Source organism: Balaenoptera musculus, chromosome 2 (genome assembly GCF_009873245.2).
Source record: "Balaenoptera musculus isolate JJ_BM4_2016_0621 chromosome 2, mBalMus1.pri.v3, whole genome shotgun sequence".
NCBI lineage: Eukaryota > Metazoa > Chordata > Mammalia > Artiodactyla > Balaenopteridae > Balaenoptera > Balaenoptera musculus.
In genome coordinates, this window is record NC_045786.1 from 29,725,271 (window position 1) to 29,744,131 (window position 18,861).

At 41.7% G+C, this 18,861-nt stretch overlaps 1 protein-coding gene across 5 annotated transcripts in view; it reads left to right on the top strand.

The window, feature by feature from the left end:
* Positions 1 to 18,861, top strand: part of DIP2C (disco interacting protein 2 homolog C) — a 364,898-nt gene that overhangs the window by 244,268 nt on the left and 101,769 nt on the right. For all 5 annotated transcript variants that reach the window (XM_036841828.1, XM_036841831.1, XM_036841829.1 and 2 more), the window contains 5 exons: positions 5,991 to 6,082; positions 12,426 to 12,536; positions 18,106 to 18,229; positions 18,516 to 18,625; positions 18,750 to 18,852. In XM_036841828.1, coding sequence (XP_036697723.1) covers positions 5,991 to 6,082; positions 12,426 to 12,536; positions 18,106 to 18,229; positions 18,516 to 18,625; positions 18,750 to 18,852 — 540 coding nt within the window. The remainder of the gene's footprint in view (positions 1 to 5,990; positions 6,083 to 12,425; positions 12,537 to 18,105; positions 18,230 to 18,515; positions 18,626 to 18,749; positions 18,853 to 18,861) is intronic.

Genomic DNA, 18,861 nt, shown 5'->3' on the forward strand with positions numbered 1-18,861 from the left:
AAATTAGTGATTATAACTCTAATAAGATGTTAGATTTTACCTCTTGGAATGTATATTAATTAAATTAATGCTTTCAAGAAGGATTGGTAGTTAAAGAATGTATATCAGAACTCTTTGACATGCATCACTCAGAAGAAACAGAATCTGTTTCCAAAGTGCTTTTTCAGAAAGCAAGAGAAACAAACTTTTTTTAAATTCTTTATTCAGTACCATTAATGCAGTCCGTAAACTTGGAAATGGTTAACTGTACCAGAGAGATTCCTTTCTCTTTGCTCCACGGATAAGAGGCGGAGAAAGCAAATTTTCAGGTCATTTTCACACTCTCTGCTACAGTTTTGCAAAGAAACAAGCCTCATAACAAAAACACCAAAATGGCTTATATTATGTCTGCATGTGTGAGGTTAGATTACCTTTTTTTAACTTTCAGTTTTGTTTTTATGATGATAATGCTCTTCTAATTGCAGGTAGGAAAGAAATTGTTTTCTCCATTAGCAATGGAGGTCAAGAGCCAGGTGTTAAGTATTATAGCCCAGCCTTTTAGTGGGTGTGGGGCCCATGAGGCACCCACTCACTGTGCCTCAGTCATTATCCTGTGCATCTCATGGAAGGAAATGGGATTTAGGAGCATATGTTTTCATAGTCTCATTTTTTTTTTTTTCTGGCTTTGTTGGGAAATTCTGAGTGGATAAAGGGTATTCACCCATTGTGAGGCATAAGATTCATTTTTTAAAAGTTATACTCTTGGAAGTAGATTTTAGTCAAAAAGACAGAGGACTTTCCTGTCTGACCTTCATCTCTTGCCAGATTCAGCCATGGAGCTGATTGTGTACTGTTTTCCAAGCATCATTTATTGAAAGACTGTCCTTTCCCCTTTCTTGGCTCCTTTGTCATAAATTAGTTGACATAACATGCGTGGGTTTATTTTTGGGCTATTCTGTTTCATTGATCTATGTGTCTGTTTTTGTGCCAGTATCATACAGTTTTTCATTACTGGTAGTTTTCTAATGTCAGGGAGTATGATGTCTCTAGCTTTGTTTTTTTCTCAAGATGGCTTTGGCTATTTGGGGTCCTTCATGGTTTCATACAAATTTTAGAATTGTTTGTTCTATTTCTGTGAAAAATGCCATTGGAATTTTGATAAGGATTGCATTGAATCTATAGATTGCTTTGGGTAGTACAGACATTTTAACAATATTAATTCTTCTGATCCACGAGCAGAGAATATCTTTCTATTTATTTGTGTCATCTTTAACTTCTTTCATTAAAGTCATAATTTTTAACGTACAGGTCTTTTACCTCCTTGATTAAATTCATTCCTAGGTATTTTATTCCTTTTGATGCAGTTGTAAATGGGACTGTTTTCTTGATTTCTCTTTCTGATAGATTATTATTAGTGTATAGACAGAACAGTTTTCTGTGTATTGATTTTGTATCTGCTACTTTACTGAATTCATTTATTACTCTGGTTTTCTGTATAGTCTTTAAGTTTGTCTATATATAATGTCATGTTATCTGCAAGTAGTGACAGTTTTTCTTCTTCCTTTCCAGTTTGGATGCTTTTTCTTTCTTTTTCTTGCCTTATTATTCTGGCTAGGACTTACAATGCTATGTTGAATAAGCATGGCAAAAGTGTCTTGTTCCTGAATCTTAGAGGAAAAGCTTCCAGCTTTTTACTGTTGAGTATGCTGTTAGCTGTGAGCTTGTAAACATATGACTTCTATTTTGTTGAGGTATGTTCCCTCTGTACCCACTTTGTTGAGAATTTTTATCATAAATGGATGTTGAATTTTGTCAAATGTTTTTTCTGCATCTGCTGAGATGATCATATGATTTTTATCCTTCATTATGTTATTAATGTGCTGTGTCACATTCATTGATTTGCGGATGTTGAGCCATCCTTGCATCTCTGGAATAAATCCCACTTGATCATCATGGTGTATGAGCATTTTAACATATTATTAAATTTGGTTTGCTAATATTTTGTTGAAGATTTGTGCATCTGTGTTCTTCAGGCCTGTAATTTTCTTTTCTCATGGTGTCCTTGTCTTTTTTTGATATCAGGGTAATGCAGGCCTTGTAAAATGAGTTTGGAAGTGTTTTCTCATCTTTTGTTTTTTGGAAGAACTTGAGAAGGATTGGTATTAATTCTTCTTTGAATGTTTGGTAGAATACACCAGTGAAGCTATTTAGTCTTGGGCTTTTGTTTGTGGAGAGGGTTTTGATTACTGATTCAATCTCCTTACTAGTAAATGGTCTGTTTAGATTTTCTGTTTTTTCATCATTCAGTCTTGGAAGGTTGTATGTTTCTAGGAATTTATTTCTTCGAGGTTGTCCAGTTTGTTGGTATGTAATTGTTCATAGTAATCTCTTATGATCATTTGTATTTCTTTAATACCAATTGTAATGTCTCTCATTTCTGATTTTATTTATGAGTCCTCTTTTTTCCCTGGGTGAGTCTAGCCAGAGGTTTGTTAATTTTGTTTATCTTTTTAAAGAACCAGCTCTTGATTTCATTGATCTTTTCTATTGTCTTTTTAATCTCTATTTCATTTATTTCTGCTCTGATCTTTGTCATGTTCTTCCTTCTACTAACTTTGGGCCTCATTTGCTCTTCTTTTTCTAGTTACTTGAGATGTAAAGTTAGGTTGAGATTTTACTTGTTTCTCGAGATAGACATTTATCTGTGAACTTCCCTCTTAGAATTGCTTTTGCTGTATCCCATAAGTTTTAGTATGTTATATTTTCATTTTCATTTGTCTCAAGGTGTTTTTTACTTTCTCTTTTGATTTCTTTGTTTCGTTGGTTGTTGGATAGCATGTTTTTTAATCTCCACATACATGTAAATTTATCAGTTCTCATAATTGATTTCTAGTTTAATAACATTGTGGTCAGAAAAGATGCTCAATATGATTTCAGTCTTCTTAAATTTAAGACTAGTTTTGTGGCCTATGATCTATCCTGGAGAATATTCCATATGAGCTTGAGAAGAATGTGTATTCTGCTGCTTTTCGATAGAATGTTCTTTATATTTCTATTAAATCTGTCTGGTGTAATGTGTAATTTAAGGCTGATGTTTCCTTATTGATTTTCTGTCTGGCCGGTCTGTTCATTGATGTAAATGGGGTATTAAAATCCCCTACTCTTGTTATATTGCTGTTGTTTCCCTTTTTATGTCTGTTAATGTTTGCTTTATATATTCAGGTGCTTCTATATTGGGCACATAAATATATCCAAATGTTATATTTGCTTGTTGGATTTACCCTTTATCATTACGTGATGTCCTTTGTCTCATTACAGTCTTTGTTTTAAAGTTGACTTTATCTGTTATAAGTATAGCTAACCCAGCTTTCTTTTGGTTTCCATTTACATGGAATATCTTTTTCTATCTGTTCACTTTCATTTTGTGTGTGTCTTTATACTTGAAGTGGGTCTATTGTAGAAGTATGTAGATGAGTCTTGTGTTGTTGGTTTTTTTTTTTTTAATTCATTCACCCGCTGTGTCTTTTGATTGGAGAATTTAGTCTGTTTACATTTAAAGTAGTTATTGGTAGGTGTGACCTTATTGCCATTTTGTTAATTGCTTTCTGGCTCTTTTGTAGTTCCTCTGTTCCTTTAGTCTTCTCTTACTCTCTTCCTTTGTGGTTTGATGACTTTCTTTAGTGGTGTGCTTAGATTCCTTTCACATTATTTTTTGTGTATCTACTATAGGTTTTTGCTTGATGGTTACCATGAGGCTTACATATAACATATTTATAATAGTCTGTTTTAAGTTGATTAAAAACTTAAGTTTGAGTACATTCCCAAGCCCTACATTTTTTGTCTCCCCGTTTTATGTTTTTGATGTCACATTTCACATCTTTTTATCTTGTGTATTCCTTAACTAACTGTTGTAGTTATTTTTACTACTTTTGTCTTTCAACCTAATACTAGGTTTATAAGTGATTAATCTACTACCTTCACTAAATATTTACCTTTACCAGTGAGACACGTAGTTTCTTGTTACAAATTAGTGCCCTTTCTTTTCAGCTTAAATAAGTTCCTTTAACACTTTTTTTGTAAGGCTGCTTTAGTGGTGATGAACTCCTTCAGCTTTTTGCTTGTCTGGAAAACTTTATCTGTCCTTCAGTTCTCAATGATAACTTTGCCTGGGAGAGTATTCTTGGTTGGAAATTTTTTTTCTTTCTCCTTTCTAAATCAGTCAAGAACTGTTTTATCTTCTTTAATTTAAATCATCAATTTACTCTTTATTTTTATCTATTTGAAAAATATTTGTAGAACTTGCCAAAAGTGTGTTGTTTCCTTTTTCAAACTCTCTGTTGTAAATTGGCTTTTGTATGAATTTATGATGATCTAGACTTTAATAGTCCAAACTGAGAATGAAGTTGAAACTTTAACAAAATATAATGGTGCTAATTGTTTGATTGTAATTGATTTGTTCGTTTACAATGCATTGATTTTTTTCACTTACAACAAGTTGATTGTAATTGTTTATTCAACTATAGTAATTTCCTAACATTGTTCACATTAAATAAATCTGAAGGCACAAAATATTTGTGATTTCTTTAGGAAAAAAATAACTCCCTGCATTATTTCTAATGGCTAGTGACTGTTTGGGGCAAAAATATAATCATCAAGTAATAGTAAAGAAGCCAGTCTTGAGGAGGTGGAGTTAAGGAAGGTGGAGGAGGGGCATGAATAAAACATCACACCTAGTAGTTACTCTCAGTGATCAAGAAGTAGGCTAAAATGTATACTGCAATTTTGTTTTTTATAGCTTGCTTTATTATGATGTTAGTAAAACAAAGAAACATTTGTTGAGCACATACTATGAGCCAGGAATGTCTTAGGAATTATAGGAATCAGAGATAATGGAAAAATCCTCCTTGTCCCCTAATCACTACGGAAGAGACAAATTGATAAATCCATTGATAGGAAAACAGTAAGAACCCTAGTTTGGGTTGCTGCAAAATCCAATATGAAATAAAACAAATTCAGATTTTTTCATTTCATAATTTCATAATTTAATTTCATAATTAAAGTGTATATTAATTTAGCTTTTACATTTAAAATAGGAAAAAGATTAGAACAGTGATTGCATTTATAGGAAATAGTTCAAATTGTTGTTATCTTTATTATACTATTATTGCATTAATATAATTTCTAACACCTTGACTGCTTCTGAAAGCTTATAGAAGCTAAAGTTGTAAAAGGCCTTTATGTGTCCAAGAATTCATGTTAGATTTAAAGTCATTTTGGTTTGATCTCAGACTGTTTGCTATCACCTGGGTATGCTGAGGAAATGTCTGGCACTGGGATGAAGGCAGGGATTTGAATCTGCAAGTTCTTCAAAACTGGTCATTTTTCTCGTGTTTTTTTAATCTTTTTAATCCTGCTTTGTGGTGATTTTTTCTAGAGTTCAAAACTTTAAAATAATTCAAAAATTTTACCATAATCTTTATCTAAATTCAGGGATTAGGATTCCAAAATCCTAAAAGTTAGGAAAAGTTGAAGTTGAGAAACTTAGGATGTGGGGAAGGAGAGGGATCAAGCCCTACAAAGCCTGTCTTACGTGCCCTTTACATTCATTGCAATCACACAAGACAGGACTCATTAATAGAGGAAATAGTTGTCATTTTGCACAACATAAATTAGCATTAACTCACTAATGCCGTGGTCCCTGCCCTATTTTACTCCCTAGAAATCCTCCCCTACTTCTGTGATGGTAATTAAATTCTCTGTGGCTTTGCTCTAGGTTTTTAGCATCCGAGGTGTATTTGTATTTAATACCTTATTCCAGTGTTCAGGCTTCTCAGATTTTGTAAGTCAGATTTGCTGGCTTCTGTTTCCCATCTTGATTCCAGGGACTCAGAATAACTTGAAAGGCTTAAAGTGAAAAAGTAATACTCTCTATATAGGTTAATGTGCACACATATACACAACAGAAAATGCATGTGTACAATTAATTGTGTCTTTATAATTTGTATTGATAGGCAAACTGTGGACAAGAAGTATGAAGGTTGCTTACAACATTCTGCATAAATTAGGTACAAAACAAGAACCTATGGTGCGACCTGGAGATAGGGTAAGTGCAATTTAAATTATCACATCTGCAAGACACGTGGTCTGAGGTGGAGAAGACACCCACTGTTTTAAAGTTGCAAAGTTCAGTGCCTCCATACTACTAAATCAGGCTTTCTTAACATTTACTGTGAACCAGAAGCAGTTATTCAGCAGGATTAATCGTCACAGTAACTCAGCGAGTTTAACTATAGTAGTTCTCACGTTTTATCCATGAGGATATTAGGACTTGAGAGGGTAAGAATCGTATCAGATGAAGGCACATAGCTAGAAAGTGGTGTAGCCAGTGCTCATATCCATTTTTGTCCAACCACAAAACCTGTGTTCCTAACCCCTGACATATGTGGTCTCCTAGTTTGGAATGTACTTGCACTGTCTCCCTGAGTAGGTAGGACAATTGTGTTTAGAACTTTTTTATATTACTCAGTGATATCGAAAATCCTGGCAGCAAACTGCTGGTATGCTCCTTTCCTAGTGTTAAATTTCTTGATATAGGCTACTGTCTTTCATTGAAAAGCACAATTTTATTCTTACTGCAATCTGCTAAGTTACTGAGAACAGATATTAGTATTTCCTTTTTAATGTTACACCCAGAGCAGTTAATAATCTTGCCCAAGCTTTACACCCTGATTAAGATGTGAGGCTGAGAGTAGAACCTAGTTTTCTTGCCTTAAATGGAGTGATTTTTTTCCATATGTTACTGTGTACCTCAGAATGCCCCAAGACTGGGTTACCCACCTGCACCCAAAGGACTCCAAATGAATTTTATAAAAATATCATTGTAGAGCACCATAAACCAGCAAGAATACAAGCTATGATTTACTTAAGAGATATTATAAAAACATGGGCCCATTATGGGGAATTTTTAATAAGATTGCTGCAGCCCCAGGATTCTGTGGTAGGCTATGATTCTTTCCAGTTTAATGAACAAGTTTGACCTTTAGCTTTTAAAAGTCAATTATAGGTCTCACACTTCCTCATTATAAAACTTACTGTAAAGCTACAGCAATCAAAGCTGTGTGGTATTAACACAAAGACAGATATAGACCAAAGGAATAGAATAGAAAACCCAGAAATAAATCCTTACATGTAGGGTCAAGGGACTTTCAAGAAGGATGTTAAGACATTAAATGGCAGAAAGGATAGTCTACTCAACAAATGGTGCTTGGAAAATTGGATATCCATAAGCAAAAACCCAAAATTGAACCTTTATACCATATATTAAAAAATTAACTCAAAATGGATTAAAGACCTAAACTCTTAGAATAAAACATAGGGGAAATGTTTCATGACATTGGATTTGGCAGTGATTTCTTGGATATGGCACCAAAAGCACAGGGAACAAAAAAATTGATAAATTGCACTTCATCAAAATTTTAAAATTCTGGGCTTCCCTGGTGGCGCAGTGGTTAAGAATCCACCTGCCAGTGCAGGGAACCACGGGTTCAAGCCCTGGTCTGGGAAGATCTCACATGCCATGGAGCAACTAAGCCCGTGTGCCACAACTACTGAAGCCCGTGAGCCTAGAGCCCGTGCTCTGCAACAAGAGAAGCCACCACAATGAGAAGCTCACGCACCACAACAGAGTAGCCCCCACTTGCTGCAACTAAAGCCCACGCACAGCAACGAAGACCCAACGCAGCCAAAAATAAATAAATAAAATAAATGTATAAAATTAAAAACTTCTGTGTACCAAAGGACACTTTTGAGAGTGAAAAAGAAACATACAGAATGGGAGAAAATGTTTACAAATCATATATCTGATAAAAGATTAGTATCCAGAATATATAAAGAAGTTCTACAACTCAACAACAACAACCAAAAAAAAAAGTTTAAAAAACAGGCAAAGGACTTGAATAGACCTTTTTCCAGGGAAGATTTACAAATAGCCAAATAAGCCCATGAATCACTAATCATTAGGGAAATATACGTCAAAACCACATGAGCTACCACTTCACACTCATTAGGATGGCTGCTATCAAAAACAAAATAGTAGGTGATGACAAGAATGTGAAGAAATTGGAACCCTTGTGCATTGCTGGTAGGAACATACAGTGGTGTAGCCACTGTGGAAAACAGTACTGTGGTGGTTCCTTAAAAAATTAAACATCTGATCCGATAATTCCACTTCAATTTCAAAAGAATTGAAAGCAAGGACTTGAACAGATATATCTACACCAATGTTCGTAGCAGCACTATTCACGAAAACCAAAAGGAGGAAGCAACTCAAGCATCCATGGTCGGATGAATGAATAAACAGAAGGTGGTATATTCGTATGGTGTAATATTATTCAGCCTTAAAAAGGAAGGAAATTCTGACACATTCTACAACATGGATGGACCTTGAGGACATTATGCTCAGTAAAATAAGCCAGTCACAAAAGGATAAATATTATATGGTTCCATTTATATGAGGTACTTAGAGTACTTAAATTCCTAGAGACAGAAGAATGATGGTTACCAGGGGCTGTGGGAAGCGGGAAATGGGGAGTTATTGTTTAATAGGGACAGAGTTACAGTTCAGGAAAATGAAAATGTTCTGGAAATGGATGGTTGATGATGGTTTTACAACAGTGTGAATGTACTTAATGCCACTGAACTGTATACTTGAAAATGGTCAAGATGGTAAACTTTGCTATATTTATTTTATCACGATAAAAAAAAAGTCAGTTGTAATATATCTCCCTTATCTATAATTTGGTTAATAGTCTTAGTAGTTTTTTTAAAAAGTCTTTGGCCTTCAGACTCTTGAAGTTCCTTTACAATAGCAATTACAAAATAAACCATCTCTGTTCTGCTAAGAAGTCAGTAGGAATGTGGGGGGCAAGTTTTGATGGAACAAAATATGTAAAAAGATTTTTTTTAGCAGGGGGTGGTTTGAATTGTATGAGGTGGGACTACTTTTCTAAATTATTCCTTTAAAAAGTTTTCATATGGCTGGCACCTGGCATGTGCGTATAAATACTTATTAAATAAGCATATGTGACTGTAGTATTCAATTGATGATAACCTTCTGTCACAATAAACAGGATTCTTTACCTCTTTGAAAATCATTTTTAATTAAATATAATTTTCCGAGGATAATGAACATTCTGTCCTTAGCATAAAAATTATAGATGCTTTTCATGTGGGTGACCCTATTAATGTACTTTGGGGAGTACTGCTTGGGCTTTGAAAAGGCATTTATGTGCCTAAGCTGAATAGGTTTTCAGGATATTGTAGTGGGAGCTGTGGAATAAACAAAGATGCATCATATGTGAAGCCTGCCTTCAGGGAGCTTGCAGAGTTAAAAAAAAATGAAGACATTGATAATTGGCTATCTGTAAATTGGAAAATGATACAGGTCCCCAAAATAGGTGGTGAGAGATACAGCTGAACTCTTTGGGAAGGACAGAGAATGTTCTCATTTTGGGAGCTTCTGGAATCTGAGAAGACTTCTTGAGGAGAAAAAGCAAGCCCGTGGCTCTTGGTCAGGTTCTAGGACAGAGTGTGGAAAGGAGCTGAGGGGGGATTGTGTGGTATGTGGACAGAACAAGCCGGGCACTGGGACAGCAGAGCTGTTACAGGAAGACCAGCGGAGGAGAGTGGAGGAAGGAGGTGGTCTGTTGACGCTCTGTGCGTAGTTAAGTGCGATGAAATATCAGAGAATACATAGGGAATTGAATGAAAAGAAACCATGTGGGTTTATGAAAATGAAGCATCTGTATATTTGTACAGTATTGCACTGGAATCACTGTGCAGTCACCAAAACACAGGACTTGTGACTGATTGAGATATAAAAGGAAAGTTTTATGATACAAATACAGTCTTCCCTTCCTTAAAACAAATTTTTTAAAAATTCAGTTTTGATTCTAAAAGAGCCTTTAGCTATTTGACCATTTTCTATTTGTTACTTTTATAATTTTGAGAACATATAATGTACAATTTTATATTCTGCTTTTATTCACTTTACATTAATATAATATTTCATCCTGTTTTAACCCAACTCTGCAAGGTTATATAATATGGCATTATCAGCATGAACTTTAGTGATCGAGCAGTGGGAATTTTAAATCCTGGATCAAGTTGCCCTTCCTTGGAACAGAGCTGGGATAGGAGCCAGACCAGAAGCTCCTCTTGGAAATATGTTGATCCACAGTCTGGCTCTGGAAGCAGCACCTTCTTTCTCTCGGTTCTATGCTCTTGAAGACTCCTGCGTGCAGAATAGGTTAGTCCCAGGAGGACTAACAAGTCCGAATTTAACTGGTCCTCTGTGAGTGGGTACAGCCATTAGTTTTGGGTGGAACTTCAACATCTTCTGTATTTTCTTAACATCCTCTGTTTTTTCAAGGAGAGCAGTCTTGCAGCAGTGGTGCCTTGGAAGCTTTGCAAACATTTGATTGAATGTTGTTGCTTTGCCAGATCCAGAACTAAAAACAGATGCTGTCAACTCTCAGACCACCAGTTGAAGGCAGAACACCTGAGGCCAGTGCAAACCTCAGATCATTTTTAAAATAATTGTTTGTGGTTCATATGCAGAGACATGCAAATAAATCCTTTTATTCCTCCGTTGAAGTCCTACTAATAGTAGCCTGGCATCTGTCTGGGTGCTTTTGGGACAAAATAAGGATTAATATATAATCAACAGTTATTTCACAGGGTCTCTTAAAATTCTTCAGTAGTGCAGAATGGCTTTTATTGGCCTTAACGGTTTCATTTGTCTCTCGTTTGGCTGATTTTAGTAAACTGCAGGAATGCCATATAGAAAGGCAATCTTCACATAATTCCAAACTTAATTTTATTTCCATCAACTATCCTGTGTTGCTAACAGAGCCAAATTTAAGACGCAGCCTGCTCCATCCTCAGCTGTCATCTGAGTCCTTTATGCCAACCTGCTTACTTAGATATCGAGGTAATTAGGATGTCTTATCCAACTGTTCATGACAAAGTTAATAACTTCTAGTTAGGGCATTTTTAAAGAAAAAAATGTGTTAAATTCCTGAATGAGGTAATACAAAAATCATATACATCTGCTAAATCATGGGATTTCTGTGCTTAATTATCAACAAGGAAGAGCAGTGCCGATGCTGCAGCAACACATGGGAGAAGCTTGTGTTAAAGTGGAAGCAGAGTCCTGCAGAGCTCAGTGGGGATCCAGAAATAGGACTGCCTGTTGCATCCTGAAGGCAGCTTCTAGAGCTAGAGTAGGAAGGGCCACTCCAGAAGGAGCATCGGGCAACAGGAGAGCAAGCGGATCGACATTGCGTTAGCTCCACGGCAGATGCTAACCTGAGTGCCAGGTGAATGTAAATGGGACGAAGCTGACAACATAAAGGAAAAACTTGACAAGTTTACATGCAACATTAAATACACTAATAAAAATAAAACAGAAAATATTATATCGAGAAGTCTGCATCAAATGTAAGAGTTAATACTATGAAATATATTTAAAGATTTTATGGGAAATGTCAAAACACTAGCAGATAAATAGGCAAAGGAAATGAAACACAGTTCATACAAGGATGAATAATTATAAGCCATCTGATGGAAAATTGTTCTTCATTAAGATTCCCTTCAGGACTATCAGAAAACATTTGAAAAATCATACTATCCATTATTGGGTTATTTGGATAGTAATTTAAATTTACCTTTTAGAACTCCATGAATATTGTACTCCTGGTTCTTCAGAGGCTGAGCTGGAGAGGCGATGGGCGGCTGGAGATGTGTGGGCAGGTGTTCACGGAAGCCTTCCCTGGAAGGGCAGAAAGCCAGATGCCGCAGGTGCGGGCTGACCGAGCGCCGGCTCTCGGGGCCGGGGCCTCGTGGGCAGTTGTGGTTCACGGCTGCCTGCTGTGTGTCAGGCACGGTGTGAGCTCTTGCTTACATTTTCTCATTTGACCTTTACTACAACACTAGGACACTAGTATTCTCAATTTTCAGGTAAGTCAAGGCTTGGTGAGCTAAATCTGAGCCGGGATCAGAGTAGAGTCAGCTGTGAGCCCAGCACCTTAGGGAGGAAGTGCATAGCGTTCAGTTACGATGGTGAAGACTGTGTGGAAGTACAAGGACGCACTTCAGAGCCCAGTGAGAATAGCGAGAGACAAACAGTATATGCACTGTGGTTTCACCTGTGTAAAAATATGTGCCGATGGGGGAGATAACGTGTAAACAGCAGGGGTAGTTGCATTCTGGTGTGATGTCAGAGATGACCCAGATAATCTGTTTGCCTTCCATGTGAGATCAAGGAAAAGCATCTGATAACTTATTAAAATGCATCTTACTAATATGCATTTTTCAAGCAGGGCATCTAAATTTTTTCCAGTGGCATCGTGTTAGTGGTTAATCCCTCTCTCTCTGTGTTGCTCCAGGTGGCACTAGTGTTCCCCAATAATGACCCTGCCGCCTCCATGGTGGCTTTCTACGGCTGCCTGCTGGCCGAAGTTGTGCCTGTGCCCATCGAGGTGCCCCTCACGAGAAAGGTAAATAACGTATCTTTCTGTTCAAGCCTGTTGGCCGGGAAGGTCGGCTCTGCTGCCCTGGAAGGTTCTGTCATGGGGTCAGAATGTGCAGACGGCCATCTTCAAGAGCTTTCGTCTCAGCAGGATGTGGATCAGGAAGCACAGGGCTGTTTGCCTTGCCTCTGAGGCTCTGTGCAGGTTGTTGTTGGCTGTCCCAGCCGAGGGAGCAGCATTGACACTGCAGCTCCACTCAGCGGCCGGATTGAGCTGCTGCCCTGAGGTGGCACCTTCTGTGCATTGACCAGGGTGATCTGCCAGCAAAGCAGGTGTTCCAGTATCTTGTTCCTCAGTGTCACTGCAGTAGAAATCTGGGTACATGATAGATTTTTCACTTATTTTTATTTCAGGGGTGGCAGTTGTTGCATTTGTTCAGGTGTTTGGACATTAACAAGTTCCAGGTTCACCTACGATTTGTTGGATCTTATTCTATAATTAGAATAAATAACTAATCTCGCTGTTACAGTTGTAGTGTAGTCCAGTGTCGGAACCCTACACAGCAGTGTGTGTGTCTTTGTCCACGTAAATGATTGGCTTCTTGCACCACAGACCTGTGGTAACTTTGGAAGAGAAGGCAGAGGGAGGAGGCTGTGCTGGGGCTGGCCCTGCTGGTCCCCCGAGAGGTGCTCTGATGCTATCGAAGGAGACGGGGCCGACGGCTGTGTGGATGGCCCCATGCCACTGGTTGTGTTATGTGTCGTGCCCTTGAGCTCCACCCTGGATTCACCGGGCCGTCACTTAGCACATCATCATGAGCAGACTGTGTGGGGTGACTCTTCCAGCTCCAGAATGCTAAGGTTTTCATGTGCCCAGGCTCAGAGTTTCCAGAGAATCTTCCAGCTGTCTCTGTGGCTACTCATCATGAAAATGGGGAAATGCCTCAAGGTCTGTTCACGGTGTGTGGGTACCTTTGAAACTCTGCTCCTTGGGTCGGAAGGAGAGAACGTGGGGATCCTTTAGAAGAAGGTTGGGGAATGGTTGCTGTTTCCGTTTTCCTGGGTACAAAATCTGCAGGTTCCCTCCTGGGCCTCCTAGGCACCTGCAAGTGTCAGGTGGGGCGGCAGGTGGCCCTGGAAGGGGGGTGAGCCCTGCAGCCCCTGACAGCAGAGCCCCCTCCAGTGGCCTGAGGAGAGCCCTGATTTCTGCGAGGGTTTGCCTCCAGCATTCCTGGTGTACAATACACACCCCATAAAGTGCTTCCTCATCTTCCTGAGCCCTGTGACCTTCACAATTGACGAGAAATGCGGAAGGGTTTGGGGATTTACTGAGCAGGTAGCCACGTTCTCCTATGTGATTCTTTGGTGCTGTGACTAACCTGGAAAGCCTCTCAGGGGATGTGTGATGCTCCTCTTTAATTGATATCTAATTCAGTGGGTTGAGGTCCTCTGGAAATGGAAAAAAAAACCCTCTGGATTCTCTAGTCAATGGCATCAGGATGCTAATTTGGAGGGATTTATAGGCTAATGAGTGAAGAGACTGATTCTCTGTCAGCACTGCACTAAGCAGACCCCAGAACATTTGTTATTGTTGTTATGAGTAGCAGTTATTGTTTACTCATCACATATAGAATTTAGATTTGTCTACTCTACATCTGTAGCCTGGTGTCTTCCAGACCAGGTCTGGTTTGCAGAGGAAAATCATTTGAATGAAGAGACATCTGTATCTGCCACTTCCTGACCAGGCATTGTTGAGCGGGGCCAGGGTGTCTCACCTGCAACTCCTCTGGGTCTCCTGAGACATGCCTACCAGCTGTCTCAGGCATTGCAGGCTGTGACCTGCCAGGTGGCTCTGTCTTACCTCTCAGGCCCATTCAGACCCTCATATTGTCACCATGTACCTCATGACCAGGAACCCTCGCTCAGAAGAAAAAGCTGAGGTTTCTTCTTGGCCCTCTCTCCCTCAGAACATTTCTGAGGTGAACAGAACCAGGAGATGACTCACAGGTTATTGTTAAACCAGAAGCTGTGCGTTGGGCCTCAGTCTGTGGTTTCAGAATGTAATGTTCATTCTTAGAAAACTTTACTTATTTTTAAATAAAAGAATCCACTGGCTCGGTTGCCATTCAGCCCAGGGTAAGATGTGCACAGGGGTGGAGGTGATGAAGTTTGTGAATCCTCTATCCACCAGTCCTATGCACACTAGTCTTGTCTTAAAATAAAGGGCCTAATGAGAACTAAATTTTCAGAATCATCTATGTTGATTAGCCTCACTGAACGATTTAGTCCCATGTGCATTTATTTATTCTCTGTTCTAGTTCTTGGAGTGAGGGGAGAAGGCTCATTTTTCACTTGAAGAGTTCATAGTAGGAGAAATGGGTGTCCCTCCGATGGTTTGGCCGTGGAGTGGGCAGGGGCAAGAGAGGAGCCTCCAGAAGTCTATGCCACGATGGGCAGATCTGGACAGTGGCTGTCCTCCTCGCCCTCTTGAGGTGGCTGAGCTGGTCTGTGAAGGCCAGATGTCAGCAAAGTGGACCTGTGGGCTGGCGGAAACCACTGAGCCGGATTTCCCTTCTGCCAGCGTGGGAAGTAGCAAGGCTGTAGCGGGGGTGGAATTGTGCAGATTCTAAGTGCCGTAGGGCCAGAGACCAAGTGGGCCCCAGAGGCCACAGGAGTCCAGCCAGGCAGGGCCTGGCCCATCAGCACTTGCCTCTGGGCTCAGAGGGGGCTCACTGTCCTGCACGATGCAAACTGTTCTTTCCTTGGAATCTAGCACATGCCCCACTTGTTTGCTTTAACCAAGGTTTCAGATGTCCTGGTAAAATGAAACATCTCTGGAAGGAAAAACATTGACGTCTTGTCACATACTTACAATCTCACGTGAACCATCACATGATCCTTCTCTTGGGAGTGTATTTTGCTGGAAGAAATCAGAGGGAGTTGGGGTGGGGAGGGAGGGAAATGGGGCAGCCCGAGGGTGACACCCACCCAACTGAAGTGTTTGTGGGTAGAAGGTTATGCCCCACGTCTGGGATTTGTTTTAAAATAACAAATCTGCACGTGTGCATGTGTTTGAGGTAAGAGATGAGACCAGATTTGCCAACATTGATAATCGTTGGTGCTGGATGACGGGAACATAGGATTTCTTTCTCCTTTTCTTTGTATCTTTGTGTCTGCTTGGAAATTTCCAGTATAAATAAAAAGTTAAAAATTAATTGGCAAAAAAAAACAGTACATTAATGACATGTTTCTCTTAGTATTGATAAGGAAAATTTCTTGGGTCAGGTTTCTTGGATCCACCTGGTTGTATGACCATAATAATCTTTAAACTAATGGGTCTGCAGCCTGTCTTGTGTTGACTCTGCAGAGTAATGCATCAAGAGCCCCTCGCTCCATTTCGTCTTTGTGTTATTGTCTTACCTCCTGAGGCAGCTGAGAAGCCAGCGGTTTGGGCAGGCAAGCATCAAAATTGGAAAAGCACCAGCTAGTAGTTGCAGGTCCACAAATCCGGAACGAGTTCATGAGAGACGCTTTCCGTGAACTCACCTCACATTTACTGGAGAGTCCTTCTCATGGGTATGGCTGATGCTTTCTGACCTGGAGACCGAGATGGGACGTGGTGGGGATGGTCGAGTGCGCGTTTACTGCTTGAGAAGTGACTTGTCAGAGACCATGGGCGTGGAGAGACTGCCGGGGAAGGGACATGCTTTGTCAGCTCTCTGTGTTGGAGAAAGATTGAAAGTGAGGGAAAGGTTTGAACTCAGGCGTGGGTCAGCTTTTCTTGCACAGCAAAAGAGAGTCATTTGTGAGATTTTGTGATCCTGGACAGCTCAGCTCTACAGAGAAAGGGCCCCTGAGCCCAGCCGCAGGCCAGAAACAGTCATTCCAGGGAAAAGCGCTCAGGAAACAAGGGAGGCAGTGTCAGGGCCTGAGTGCTCTGGCCGGCAGGGCAGTGGTTCGCGTGCCTCCTGAGTAGCTTCCTGTGGAGCCTTTCTGGACAGTGGTGTGGGGTGTCAGGGGGCTCCCAAGCATGGGGGCTCAGGGCCCTGTCCCCGGGTCCAGGAGAGATGGCCCATGGAGGCCACGGATGGCTCTGTGGGCTCTGCCAGAGGCTCTGGGGTCAGGCTGGGCTTAATTTCAGGGATCCTGGTGCATGAAGGAGACACTCGGAGCTCTCTGAGAGCAGGTGGAGGGGTCTCATCTCAGCCCAATGGGGTGCTTGGGTGGGGCTGTCTCTGCAAAGCTGGCATTTGGCTGGACCTCTGAGTAGGAATTTCCAGACCAAGAAGATGGGGGAGGAGCAGGCATGGAAGCTGAATTTCATGGTAACCACGGATTCTGTTTACGGTTACTCTCAACCCTTCCTCCGTATTTTAGGGTCTTTAGGAGCAGATATTAGGAAGACAGGGCCCAGGGGACAGCGGACCTCCACCGTGAACCCTGACAGGTCTTGCAGTTGGCCCTGGTGCTCCCTGTCCTGAGCCATTCTGAGCCTGTCTGTAGGCGGTCCCAGCAAGTTCACGCTCATGAAGAAACGCCCTTCTGCCCCTAAACCCGGCTTCAGAACCTATCTCCCCACCCCTTTACCCGGTCACAGCTTTTGGCCATGTGATATCCAAATTCACATTGAAGTGACTGATTATAATTCTCCTTGAAAAAGCACTGCTTGAAGGAACAGTCCCACAAGGGTCCCCGAAATCGGAAGGTCCCCATCCGCGGAGCACCAGGCCTCCACCCCCTTGTCGGGGCTGCAAGGACGTGGGGAGGCCGGCTGTGCATGATGCTGTATAAAGAGACACGGCTTGTAAATCTGCAGTGAGGAGTAGGAACTAGGCACTTGGAAGACGTAGTTTTGAGATGTCGATGTTGCCGATTTTACTGGGGTGAGAATGTTGTCTCACGTGGGAAGGAAGGAGGTGACAGCCTCACCACAGTCCTGACGTTTCCCTTCTAGGAATGCCGGCTGCTTCATGGCTTTATTTTCTGAATCATAGCTGGTGGGAGTAAGGAAAGCAAATTGAACTGACTGGCGGGGTGGCTGGACGCTCAGGGTGGTGGCGCCCGGGGCTGCCCCTCTCGCAGCATCTGCTCCCAAGTCCTAGCAGTCAGTCTGTGGGGCGGCGCCCCTCCCCGCACATGCCCTTACTCTGTGGTCGGCACAGGTGTCCAGTCCACCACACCGGATGTGATCAAAGACCGCTTGGGGTTAGTGTCCTGAGCGCAGAGATGTGTTCTCGGACCCTCTCTGTGTCCCGAGGTCATGGTCTTGTACAACCAGAGGGGAACAGAACGAGGCCCCCTGAGCGCGGCACACTCTGTGCTCCCCGTGTGCGTCCCTTACAGCCAGCCAAGGACACGGCGCAGATGACGAGACTGAGGCCAAGCTAGTGCCCTGTTCAAGGTCAGGCAGCTGGCAAGTGGCAGCCTGAGGTTTGACCCCAGCTGTGCAGACACCAGCCCGTGCCCTGGCACTCTGGTTGAACCTCTGCTCAGGGAGCTTGGTGCCATCCCAGGGCCCGAGGGCAAGACCGTGTTTTGTTAGAAGAGCGGCCATCACCTCTGCTCGTGACCCTTCTCTCCTTGCTGCCGTCTCCCAGGACGCAGGAAGCCAGCAGATCGGGTTCTTGCTTGGGAGCTGTGGGGTGACTGTAGCCTTGACGAGTGACGCTTGCCACAAAGGGCTGCCGAAGAGCCCGACGGGGGAGATCCCACAGTTCAAAGGTGAGCCTCAGTGCCGGGCAGGGAGGATGTGCTCCGAGGCATCTGTGCCAACACACCGTCCACACACGAGGTTTCAGATAACACCCCACACGCTCTCAGCCTGCACGTGATGTGCTCTAACTGCAGGAGGCTTACGGCGCCTTAGCCGTGGCCTTAGACTTGATGGAAACACCAGAGATTTGGTCTGGCTTGTGCTGTTGTGAAGCGTGCCACCAACGGGAAGGTGGTGTCACACCTGTCTTCTGGGGGATGCTTGCCTGAAAGGAATTTGTCCTTTATTTCCAAGGTTGGCCAAAGCTATTATGGTTTGTCACAGAGTCAAAACATCTCTCTAAACCTCCTCGAGATTGGTTCCCGCACATTAAGGATGCCAATAACGACACTGCATATATCGAGGTGAGTTGCTGGGTCTGGACGAGGTTGGGGAACTGAGTGGCACGCACTGCAACCCTTACACAGCTCAGGGTCAGAGGTGGATGTGGGCCCGGAGCTCTACCCACTCGGCACCTTCTCATTGCAGTACAAGACGTGCAAGGATGGGAGCGTGCTCGGGGTAACCGTGACGAGGATCGCGCTTCTGACCCACTGCCAGGCCCTCACACAGGCGTGTGGCTACACAGAAGGTATGGGCA